The sequence below is a fragment of the Chiloscyllium plagiosum genome, unplaced genomic scaffold, assembly GCF_037043375.1.
Source record: "Chiloscyllium plagiosum isolate Xiang-an unplaced genomic scaffold, Cpla_swu_hap1 HiC_scaffold_32, whole genome shotgun sequence".
Lineage (NCBI taxonomy): Eukaryota > Metazoa > Chordata > Chondrichthyes > Orectolobiformes > Hemiscylliidae > Chiloscyllium > Chiloscyllium plagiosum.
Window position 1 is genome coordinate 5,250,051 of NW_028270170.1, and position 11,819 is coordinate 5,261,869.

At 36.6% G+C, this 11,819-nt stretch overlaps 1 protein-coding gene across 1 annotated transcript; it reads right to left on the bottom strand.

Moving 5' to 3' along the window:
* Window positions 1-3,906: 3,906 nt before the first annotated feature.
* hoxb9a (homeobox B9a) lies at window positions 3,907-11,373 on the bottom strand. The gene is made up of 2 exons (XM_043674774.2): window positions 6,235-11,373; window positions 3,907-5,528 (listed from the first exon to the last, which is right to left on the bottom strand). Exons 1-2 carry the CDS (start codon window positions 6,749-6,751, stop codon window positions 5,287-5,289), a joined length of 759 nt encoding a protein of 252 aa, XP_043530709.2. The 5' UTR covers window positions 6,752-11,373; the 3' UTR covers window positions 3,907-5,286.
* Between the last annotated feature and the right edge of the window lie 446 nt (window positions 11,374-11,819).

Consider the following 11,819-nt stretch of genomic DNA (forward strand, 5'->3'; position numbering starts at 1 on the left):
TCACCAAATATTTTGACATTTTCTCCTTGAGTTAAATTCTGTTTTAAGTGAAATCACAATGAACATGACACTTAAAAAGTATTCCTGCAGGAAATCGAGACAAAGACTGAAATGAAACTAATATGAACAGTGATGGAGACAGAAGTAAAGCTTTGGTTTCATCAGGGCGAAATTTCAGTTTTTAATTTAACGTTTCTATTCCATTATACGGTTACATAAATCGTTCTGTTGATAGATTAAAAATAGACTGCAGTTCGATTTAAATACGGAAAGAAACTGAAAAGAGGGTGGTTACCTAAATGGTACAAATAAAGCAAAATCAATAAAACCTGAGAAAGAATAGATCAGCAAGGTCTGGAAACCAGTCAGGAAGAAATATCCATACAGATTGTCATTATGCTGAAAATGTGTGGTGCACAGTTTGTTGAAAGGAAGACAGTCACACAAACAATAATCAATATATGTACAGCAGCCCAGGATGAATTCAATCTAAAAGCATGTGCACTGGGATGTGAGAAATGTAACGAGTTTGAAAGTTCATTTGGAAGCTAAGTATCTAGAAATTTCAATGTACACTTCAAACATTTTTCGATATAACTAATTATCATAAATAAATAGTGCAATAAATTGTTTTCCCAATACATTTATCCTTTGAAAGTAGCCAAATTCGAATCAGACACATCGCTTGTTAGGTATTTAGTTTGTGAGAATGTGCATTTAAAAGTGTGAATGCCTGACATTTTACATATTGCCCAAGTGTAAGAAACCTCGCGATTTTTCGGTAAATGAACCGTCTTCCTTTTTTAAAATGACTTTAGCCTCAAACTATAGACTATGCAACCGTAAATAACGGACTTATTTGTTCTGTTATCTTCTCAGGTTTATAGAGCAGTTTGAAAATAATACAACTGCATAAAATCTGGTTCGAATAAATAAATTGCAATTAGGATATATTTCAAATTGACAGAATTGACATTTGGCACCCAAATGTTATGCAAACAATTGAATGGAGCTAAATATAAAAGAGATTTTTTTTAAAAAAAAAAGAAGATTTAATCTTTAAACAATTTGAGCGAGTAATCCAGGGGAAAGAGGAAAGCTGTATGTTTCTAATATGTAGGTTGTATCTATTGAATCTCGGATTGGTAATATAGCTGCGGAATCCCCATGACTGTGTTTGGTGGAACAATGCTGCCACCTACTGGACATCGGGCGAAGCATTTGGGACTTCTAAAAGAGCGGTGGAAAAAAAAAGCATGAGTAAATATGCGCAATATCTAACATCTGACTTTAAAGAAATCATTAGACCCAAACGGTGGCAAAGAAAGAAGGTATCAACTCTTTAATTCCATCGGCAAACACAATCAGACATTACCAGAATACCACATCTTTGGTATAGTGCCGCAGCGGATTGCTAACAACCTGAATTCCTGAGGGCAGTAAAGAAGGGGAAGAAGAATATGAAAGAAAGAAAAAGGAGGGAAAGAAAGCTTTCAGAACTCTATTGTCTCCGAGTCGGAGTCTAAACAATTGGGCATTCTGCTTTAGAATAAAGTCCCAGGCATGGGCGCGGAGTTGTAAACATATCCAAAGACCCTGCTCCAGACGTCTCGCCAGACTCTGTATAGGTTTTTATTGCAGCAATTTCTGGCAGCCTGAAATGGTAAGGAAGTAGAACAAAAGAGGGCGTCGCTTGCTTCAGAGTCTAAAAAGCATGTTGGTTACACCACAACATTCACCACGATTTTCCCTTTAAAACAGTTACAATATACATCCCCACAGAAATAAAACGCAAAGCCATATTTTTACAGCTTAGCACCTCCAGTTGTGAGTTTAATCTAATAGGTTCTGAAAGTTTTCCCTTTGCTGTGTTTGTTTTACAGACATTCAATTCTTAACCTTCAGAAATTTATACCCTATAAACTTTTACAACGGTCATATTATTTTATTGCAACACACCACACTGAATTTCCTATAATGACAGACAACTTCCTAACTCCTCCTCCAACGTACTAGGCTCATTTCTGCTTTCCCCTTGCATGTGTTTGTGTCTCGTGTGCTTGGCGAATAATGTTGAACTGGATATAACTTACAGAATTATGTTAATTCTATTATACGACACGCTGATACTGTATTTATTTTGTTCCAAACCAGTAAAAGAGGTTGTAAACGGCTGCATAACGTTGTCTCCGATATAAAGGTACTAAAACATCTAAACATAGATTTGTTTTGTTTTGCTATGGCCTTAGACATCCATGGCAGCCGTTTTACTGAACCAACCTCAAGAGAACGCTTTCAAGTTGACGAGCGCCCTTCCTCCTTTCTAATTATCCCATGTTGCGTTGCTAACTGTAAGATGGCGAAAATAAGCAAAACCGACTAAAAACGCATTTTACCCTGAACATTCGATTAAATTGATGGATATTTCTTTCGAGGATGGTAAAATGGGGCATCTTCCAAGCAGATTTCCACATTGGACCATGTTTTTTTTTGTGTAGGAGTTTAGAATGTTTCGGCTAAAGCTGTTTAATTAAAATGTCCACAATACTTGTTTGTGGGCAGATTCATCCAGAAACATTTTATAATTGATTGTAATATTTCATTTCGTTTCTGTTGTTCGTTATTTGCTATTCATCGGTGTAATATATGGCACATGTTTTGATAGATTTCTGCATTCATTCATTTTTTCATCTTGCAATTCTCATCTATAATGTCGATATATGTATACCTATATCTACAAATGTGTGGAGATACGTACATGCACATATAGGTAGATAGACATAATGCAAATGCAGGAAAAAAATAACGGTTTTAAAATAAAAATCATTTTACCTGCTTAATAGGCAGGGGAGACCTAAGCCTTTTGAAGACAGTAAGAGTGCTCAAATTATGTCTCACAAGTTTCAAAATTCAACTTGAATATGTCAATTGAGGGACTATTCATTATCAAACGGTTATAATAGTGAACAATGCAAATAAACCGGCAGGACATAGATAACAGATCATTGTTTCTTCTTAATGGTTTATGTAAATTCTGATAGAACATGTTATCTCCTGCATGTGAAAATAAATGAAAATCTACGTTGGAATTGTCGATATAATTTATATTACTTCAAAGCTGCGAGGCATAAGATTCATTACGTGCAAAAGAAATGGGTTCACACATTTTATGATATGTACTGGACATTAAAATATGCAAAGCAACCAGCAATATATAGAACGGGGCATTTTGTTTATAATTTGCATTAGGCACATTTCATAATTGGGCCAAAAGAACACGAAACTCCCAATATTTCAGATTCTGAGATAATAAACTCATGGAAAGTAAGAGAACAACTTACTGGATGCGAACTAAATCCCCTGGAATTCACGTGAAGCATGAGCTTTTGCATTTCATATCCACCCCAACAACTTGAGTTTATGTTTCATTCGGTGAGGCGATTCTTCATGAGACGGAGGTATTTTTATTTAACGTTATTTACGGAAACACATTGCCTAGTTCCATGCTTCTTCTCAGCAGTTGCATGCACTCAGAGCCTCTGTGCCTCTCTATTGACGACACGCCACTGTGCCCACTCTTGGAGAGGATTTATCGGGAGAATTGAATAAAATACTGTTTTTTTTGTCGGTATGTCCAGCATAATCAGGGGTCTTGTCCCTAGAAATGGCCAATGGTTTATCAGATAAATGATTTGGTTTTGTTGGGATTTTAGAAATCGACTTTATTTTCAGGGTTCTAAATACGTCTTTTCAGTTTCTAGTAATTATTCGACGATCTTATTTAATAAATAGAACTATTCTCCTTTGGTTTAATGAATTTTCAGGCATCATTGACAGAACGAGGTTTATGTCCACAACCAAGAATAAGACAAGATTTTAAACAGTAGACGCAAGGTCGGGGGGAAATTGCGTTTCCAAACTTTCAGCAGCATTTTATTTTGCAGCTTTTTTTTAATACATTCGTATATTTACATCTAATAATCATGTTAGGTGTACATAGAACGGTGGATTCAAAATATTTGATTCCATTCAGCGGGTTTAATTTATAATTAACGTTAATAAATCACATTAGAATAGTGCAAGCCTGCGCCGCTGACGTCGGAGAGCTCCGGAATGAAATAACTAAACCTGAAGGTCAGCAGGAATTTGGATTGTTAAAAATGTAAAACGGTTAGTTCATTTAGCTTAAATGTAAAATCGGGACAAACCTACAAAATCCGCGGATATAAATACCAGTTTCACATTGGACAGGTTGTCATCAGAAGTGTTATTATTCCTAAACTGTATTCTTTTGAGCTGATCCTTGTTGCCAACCTCCTTTTGTGCAATCTAGTCTGTAATCATAATTCGTCAGATATTCCTACACTGTTTTATTTCTAAAATGTCACGAGGTTCTATACGGCAGATCATTAAATTTTCGCTTCGACAGTTGGACATTCTTGCTGAAATATTAGAACATTTTCAAAAACTATTCACGTGGTAACAGTTACCAATAGTTGGACAAACACTTAGCAAAGGTGATCGCTACCAAATTAAACCGTAGGAGCATCAGACATTGAAAGAAAATGCCAGATCCACATTCACTCAAACACGCAGACTAAGGGATACAGAAATCAGAATGGGAAACTAAACTATCGCTTGGTTTAAACAGTAGTCACAATTCCACTGAAACAAGCAAATGCTCAAATCAAAGAAATACAGGAATCATGGAAACAGCACTTAATTCAACCGCGATGTGATGTCTTCAAAATGGATTATAAACCTTCGACTTTTTGCATGTAAACTGTTGCAAACATGTCATGTTAACTCATTGCCGCCAACAAAGTCCCAAAAATTTAATCGCAGCTGAACAAGGATCCTTTTTGTAAAGCGTTGCTTTGGAGCGCGGTCCATCCTGGTCCCGCGTGAAAGGCCAACACCAAAGCATTGACAGAAATTGTAGCAATTTATAAATAACACGAAGTTTTTTTTTAAGTCATAAAGAGAGAAAAGGTGGCGAGAATAAAAGCACTCTGCTCTCTCTGGCTGTTAGAGTGGATGAGAATGGGAGGAAGTTGTATTTCTTAATATCCTGCAATAAAATTCTTTACACGTGACTCTATTCCCTGAATGAATGCACTAAAATGTTCGAAATAAATAGCCGAATTGCTGGATGTTTAAACCTTACTTTCTGATCATTCTTTGCTGTGGATGCATGTTGGCTTTCTCAGAACTACAGTCCTTAAAGGATAAATTGCAGAGACAGCAAAAACCGGCTACGCGCTAAAGTTAAATCTCAATAGCTCGTCACTCGAACTCTTTTACATGCTCCTTACTGAGTCTTTTCATCTTCATCCTCCTGTTTTGAAACCAGATTTTGACTTGTCTTTCAGTCAGGTTCAGAAGACGGGCTACTTCGTGCCTCCGGTCCCTGGTGAGGTACATGTTGAACAGAAATTCCTTTTCCAGCTCCAGGGTTTGATATTTGCTGTAAGGACATCTTTTCTTCCTTGTAGAGCGGGCATGCAACCAATTTGCAGAAGGATTGCCTGAAGATGAGTGAAGGGGAAAATAATCGGATAAGAATAAGAATTATATTAGGATCTTATCTTTTAGATGCATTTCTAACATTACAGTGCTTATGGGAGGATTCTTTCACCGTTGTATCGACCTAGCTAGACCTAGCTAAGTGTGTCTGTGTGTGTGTGTGTGTTATATTCAATACTCCTAAGCGTTTATCCATTAGTAAAATACGTTACTGAACTGAAAATTGTTGGGCGGTCTGGAGTTGTAAAGGCTTCATTTTGTTTTTCATTACCACCGTTGCAAGTTAGAAGTAAATTGAAGCCGACTGCACTGCATAAAATTGCTTCCTTTCTCCCTTCTCCGCAGCTTCATATAAAATTGGCATGGCGCACATTTTGTTTCTTGGGTTCATAGTTTTTCAGGAGATTAGTTCAAACGGAAAATAACAAGAGTGAATACGTTTTATTTATTCTTTCATTTATTTATTGCCTCGTAGAAGATAAACTGGCGAATCCGCCATTAAGGGTTTGCAGGTGTTTACTTGTGTAACCCATAAAATAGAACGGAGGCGCATTAAATAACAAGCAACATAAAACCAGTTAAATACTTGAGGCTAAACTGGGAGTAAACTACCTTCTAATTGGAACCTGACTTCAATCGCGTTTTTTGTACGAGCTTTATAAACTACTTTCATTTGGATAAATCGAGTAGATTTCTCGAAATACTTACTTTGTTCTGATGTCTCTTTGTCTCCTTTCTCTTCACACATGCTGTCTTCGTAGCACGGCGCTTTCCCGGAGCAAATGGTTTCGCTCTCCAAATATTCACCATGTAATTTTTGAAGCGCTGCTGGTAGGGTTTCGCCGCCATGAGTCGCCGGTGTTTCTGCTTTCAATGAATCGTGACCGCTGGAAGGCATTCCGGGTCCGGACACAGTCCTGGGGGTCGGGTCTAACCAGGACCGCATGTACCTGCTATCAGGCTGAATGGGGTGAGACTGGACATACGGATGGTACAAAGTGGAAACATTCGCAGAAGGCTGGCCGTACACGGGGGCCCAAGAGGTGCCGAACACGGGAGATTTCGGCTGAAAATTACAAGCAGGAAATTCGGGATGTTCGGGGACTCGCGGCTGTCTGGAGACTAAATATTGCCCAGAAGCAAACTTTGTTGCAGGCGATCCCTCGCTTTCATGACTTATAAGTGAATCGACAAAGTAGTTGCCAATTGCACCAGAGATCGACATTGTCAAACATCATACACTCCGATTCATTGAGAAATTATATGTAAGACTAGAAATTGTTCTCTCAACTTCTCAACTAACAAAGTAGAGTTAGCTAATATGTTGTGGGCTATCTGCGAAACGATTGGTTAAAGTTTTCATGAGGCCGACAAAGCGACAATAAAACGTAAATCAATCCGCAATGGGGGTTAAACAATTAGCATCGCCCCCTCCCCCAATATTAAATACTTTTAGAGGTAAAAAGGGGATTGAACAATGAACAGCACCACAGATAGATTCGTATGGTGCAACTATTCCTCACAATATAAAACCTGGTTAACTTTAATGGACACATTTTGAAGGAACTATTTTGTTTCCTAATTAATCTTACGTCGTGTGACAAATTCTCACACCAGTTCTCATCATCGCTAGCTTTCTTATTGCTGTTAATATCTTAAACCTGCAACATATCAAATGTTAAATGCAATTAACGCAGCAGATAATTATTGCGATATTTGCGGTTGATGTGTACTGTTGAGTTTGGCGGTTTGGATCGTACAGATTGGAGTTAGCAATATTAGCCCGAGGTTCTGGTGCAATTGAAGGAAATATGTGTGCGTATGATGGGTGACAACTTTAGACCTTATAGAGCAGAGATTGCAGTGAAAATGCACGGAAACGTGAGAAGACGAACCGTTAATTTCCCTTCAAATTTTAATTCAGCCCCAAGTCTGCAGTTGAGGAGAATTAGAACAAATTGGATTTGAAATAGTTTCTCGTTCCGGTACCTGCATTTCCAGCTAACAAAGTATTTTTTGTTCCCATTGTGATGTTTTAAAGCTCACAGTTATATGAAAGCCACTGTTACGTATTATTCTGCATTTTTTTATGATGTGTGATTTCAAATTGCTCTCTAGTCGACTTTGGAACAAAGGAAAACGGAAAGCCAACCCTCAAAACAATATTGAACTATGGTGAACAAGTGAATAATTATTGTGCATTCAAATACATTGTTACAGCTTAATTTTAAATGTAAGCTACGTTTTCTCTTGTTATCTTTTCTGTTAGTTCTGGGAGATACTCTTCCCATGAGAAAAAGAGCGAAGAAAGATTTTGTATCATGAAGCTAGGGGAAATTGTGAATGAAAGTTCTAAAACCACGTTCGACCAGTGAAATGCGTACATTCCAGTAAAATTCGGTGGGCAATGAAAGATTTACATGGGTAGAAAACTATTCGGCTTTTAAATTACAAATCACTTTAAAAGAAATGTAACTTATTAGTGAAAACTAACATTACTTTGCATTTAACACACTAATTTAGAGGTCGATTAGAAGCATTGATTTTATTTGATTCCGCTGATGCAAAGAATTACGTTGGAAGAGATTTGAGTATTAGTGAAGGACGAACGATGGCGAAGGCAATGAAGGAAATTACAGTGGGGGGACAATTTATATAAAATTTTAAATTCTAATTTTGTCAATGGTTTATATTATAAAATTCACGACTCAAAATATATTGCTCAGATCAGGAAAAAAATAATTAAAAATGAAAAATAAATTATTTAGACTCGGAAATAATTCGTCGAATATTTGAGTTTTAACTTTGAACGTTTATGCTGGTAGGCAGGTGATATCGGCAAGGCTGCTCATTTACAAGTGTAGCTTCCATTGAGATAGTAGTAATGAGTACTGAGAAATAAGGCGAACTAACGGCTGAGATGAACATCTGAATGTTCGTTAATGATATTATTGGAGACCCACTATATCCTGAATACCAAAAGAATCCTCCATAGTAAAAAGTAAATACATGCAAGCACTTTGCTAAGTTATAAGATACGGTGACGCGAATATTTTTGAGAATATGCAAGTAATAGATAAGATCAATGAAACGTTTCACCGATGTACTAAAATTGGTTGTTAGCATCATGCCATAAATATCTCACAAGATTCACAAAATTATTTTGCATTTTGATTCTTTTTGCTCTTTGTGGTAATGCATTTGATTAAAAATAATCCCCTCATCCACTCGCCTGCACTTTGTTGATAATATATATTTTGCCGCCATGATGAATTCGAAAGTTTAGATGAAATACTTGGGAGAAATTAATTTAACGCTCTTCTACACTTCAAGGCAGCGCATTTTAAAACAAGTTCTTAAACCGGTAGGATGCTGAAAGGAACGTCTCCATTTAACATCAATGAATAATGTCTAGTCTAAATAATCAACAAGGACAATTGTTTCAGAGGAAGGCATCCCTTTAAAAGGACAGCTAGACTTGGAGAGGCCGTCTGAACATCGGTATCAAATGGATGTTTCAGTCATGAATAAAAGGGAATATATTAGCGATTGTTGTTACCAGAGCTAAATATGCAAGTTTTGACCTTTAATTTAGATTCCCTAAAATTACATGGTGGACATTTGTATGCAATAAAAGAAAATAGACTTCCACAATGCCACAATGTATATCTTCTAAACCGCTTTATGTGTGTGAACAATACAAATAATTCGTTATTTATTGCGCGAAATAAATTGACTTATCTGTTTACTCAAAATAAACCGAGTTATACGATTTTACTTGTGTGATTTTTCTCAAGCTGAAGCAGTCGCTCTGCGAGTATATTGCTGTTCAAATCCTAAAATATACATCAAACACACTCCCTATCTTTTGGTTGAGTACTTTGAATTGACAACTTGACACTAGCACTGTCGTTGTCCTTCCCAGTTGGAAGTTAAAGCTGGGATATGCAGTGTTTCCCCCTTTGCATCTAAAACTTATCTTAAATGCACAAAAAGCAGTAGAAACAATTTGCTTAATAGCATTAAAAATCACTATCAATTAAAGTATGCACTCACGTTTTTTCGCAACTAAGGAGTTTTCAGTTATTGAGTGAATGGGCAGTTTTCAATTGTGTCAATACAGGAAAACAGACGCAAAAGGCACCTTCGCCAACGACTGGGAACTGCGTTTCAACAGTAATATATCACACGATAAACGACCATTTATGATATTTCTCGGATCTGTGCTTTAACGAGGGTTTTAATAATATGTTTAAATGCTTTTATTGGGGAAATCGTCGGTCTTCCTTGTAAATTTCGAGCTTATATAATATACCTCCTGAAGTTTACAAAAAATCCGATCTGCGCCAAGCAAAATTGGCCAGTGTCTCCAAACACAGCAAGTTGCATTATGGATAGGAAAAGATCCATCGTTCGTGGTAGCTGCAGGCCATTTGGCGGCAACCGACATTTAGATTCTAAAAAGAGGTTTAACTTAAGCCTAAAGCTTAAGAAAGCAATCCATTTTGCTCATGTCTCAGCACGCTGCGCAACCCAATTAAGCTTCAGTCATTTCAACGCAGTTATAACTTCAACATTAGTAAGTTTGTTTGTTGCACTCTCACGTTTGGTTCAATTCATAATCCAGTGGAAAAACGCAGATAGTCAAGAAAACAAAGTACCGTCACAAGTATTATACTAAAGATGGTGAATAAATGGCAATCAGCTGAAGTTTATGGTGGAATTTGCTCCGACACCTAATTGCTGTTAAAAGGTAAATACAGTACATAGTTTCCATTTTTCCTTAGCTGAGATTATATTCCAAAAGTCACTCGGGAGGCTAAATGACGCCGGTATATGTTTTCCTGCATGTATTTTAAACAGTAGCTGATACTTAATTCGCAGGTTCCAAGCTGACAACAAAATAGAACGAATTGAAGAATATCTATGGAAAGTCACTCAATTGATACTTCGATATGTAAACGAACAAAATAAAAATCCATTAGGGCAGCACTAATGCTTCCTCGTCAACTGGCAATAATCTCATTGGAAGCTTGTCTAATGTCTTTTTACAATTGGATGCCTCCAGTTTAAAAGCCTATGAGTTATATTCAGATGTATCTTATTAGAGTAATATTGATCCAGACTAATTTATTTAATCTACAGCAATATTGTGATAGACTGAACAATCATTGTTAATGATTAAGTGATAACGACATTATCATTTATGACTGGGCACATTGCGCTATATAAAACAAACACAAAACACAACGCAACTACTGCACATTATAAGCCTTGATAACATGACATTGGAGAATGAAGAGCGCTGTCAATTGTGATTGGAAGATATTTGGCGCCCTTCGACCATAATCCGAGTGTATAAAAACTGTTCTACGTACTTAATATGCTACAGAAATAAATCTTGTATATCGTCAGACTTTCAGCTTTCTGGGGGTGCATTATCCCCTTGTCTGTCTTACAAGAAAACGTCTAATAATGTCGTTAATGGATAGAGACGGTGCAGATATTACTGGCGGATTGAAACCTGGGAATACAACTACCAGTTCATTCCTCTGCGCTGTTGAGTTAGATATCTATTAATTTATTCAATGTTTAATCGAATAATCTATCTGTCTATGCAATTACTTCTGACGAATAGAAAATCGGATCAAACTAGTGTTGCTTACAATTACAAGTCAATTCAAAATTGTGCATTTATCACTAGAAAATATACACAATTGTTTAAAACTTTATCATAATACATAAATATTGTTATTTTAGAATATATCCATGTATCGGACAGATAGCCAATAGGATAGATAAGTATTTCTGTTAATCTGCAATATCGCTGTTTATAAGTTCGCAATATATAAAGTGGTTTGTCACAGGAACCATTCCTTCGGGCATCAGAACACCAGAGTTACTTCTTTTTAACTAAATTCCAAAAGTTTGCGATGACAATAACTGGAGTAATTCAGGCAGTTTCTTGTCACTGCGATCAAACAGAAGCCCAACAACATGAAACTACCTAAGTCACACAGCAGTTCCATCTCACATGCGCCATAGACTGGACCTAACGAGTGAAGTTCAATTCGAACACCAAAATAAAGATGACATTGTAAGGTATGTTTTACTAAGCATCATTCTTTAAATAACAACTAAATTAATAAAATTGTCTCATTTTCTAAGAAAGGAGATGGAGGCGGGATATTTACAAATCTCAGTTACTGACGGCTCCAAACTGCATCTATTTTTTTTAGTTATTCCAAAAAGATACATTGCACCACTTCGGACTCGCTGGACATACGAATAAA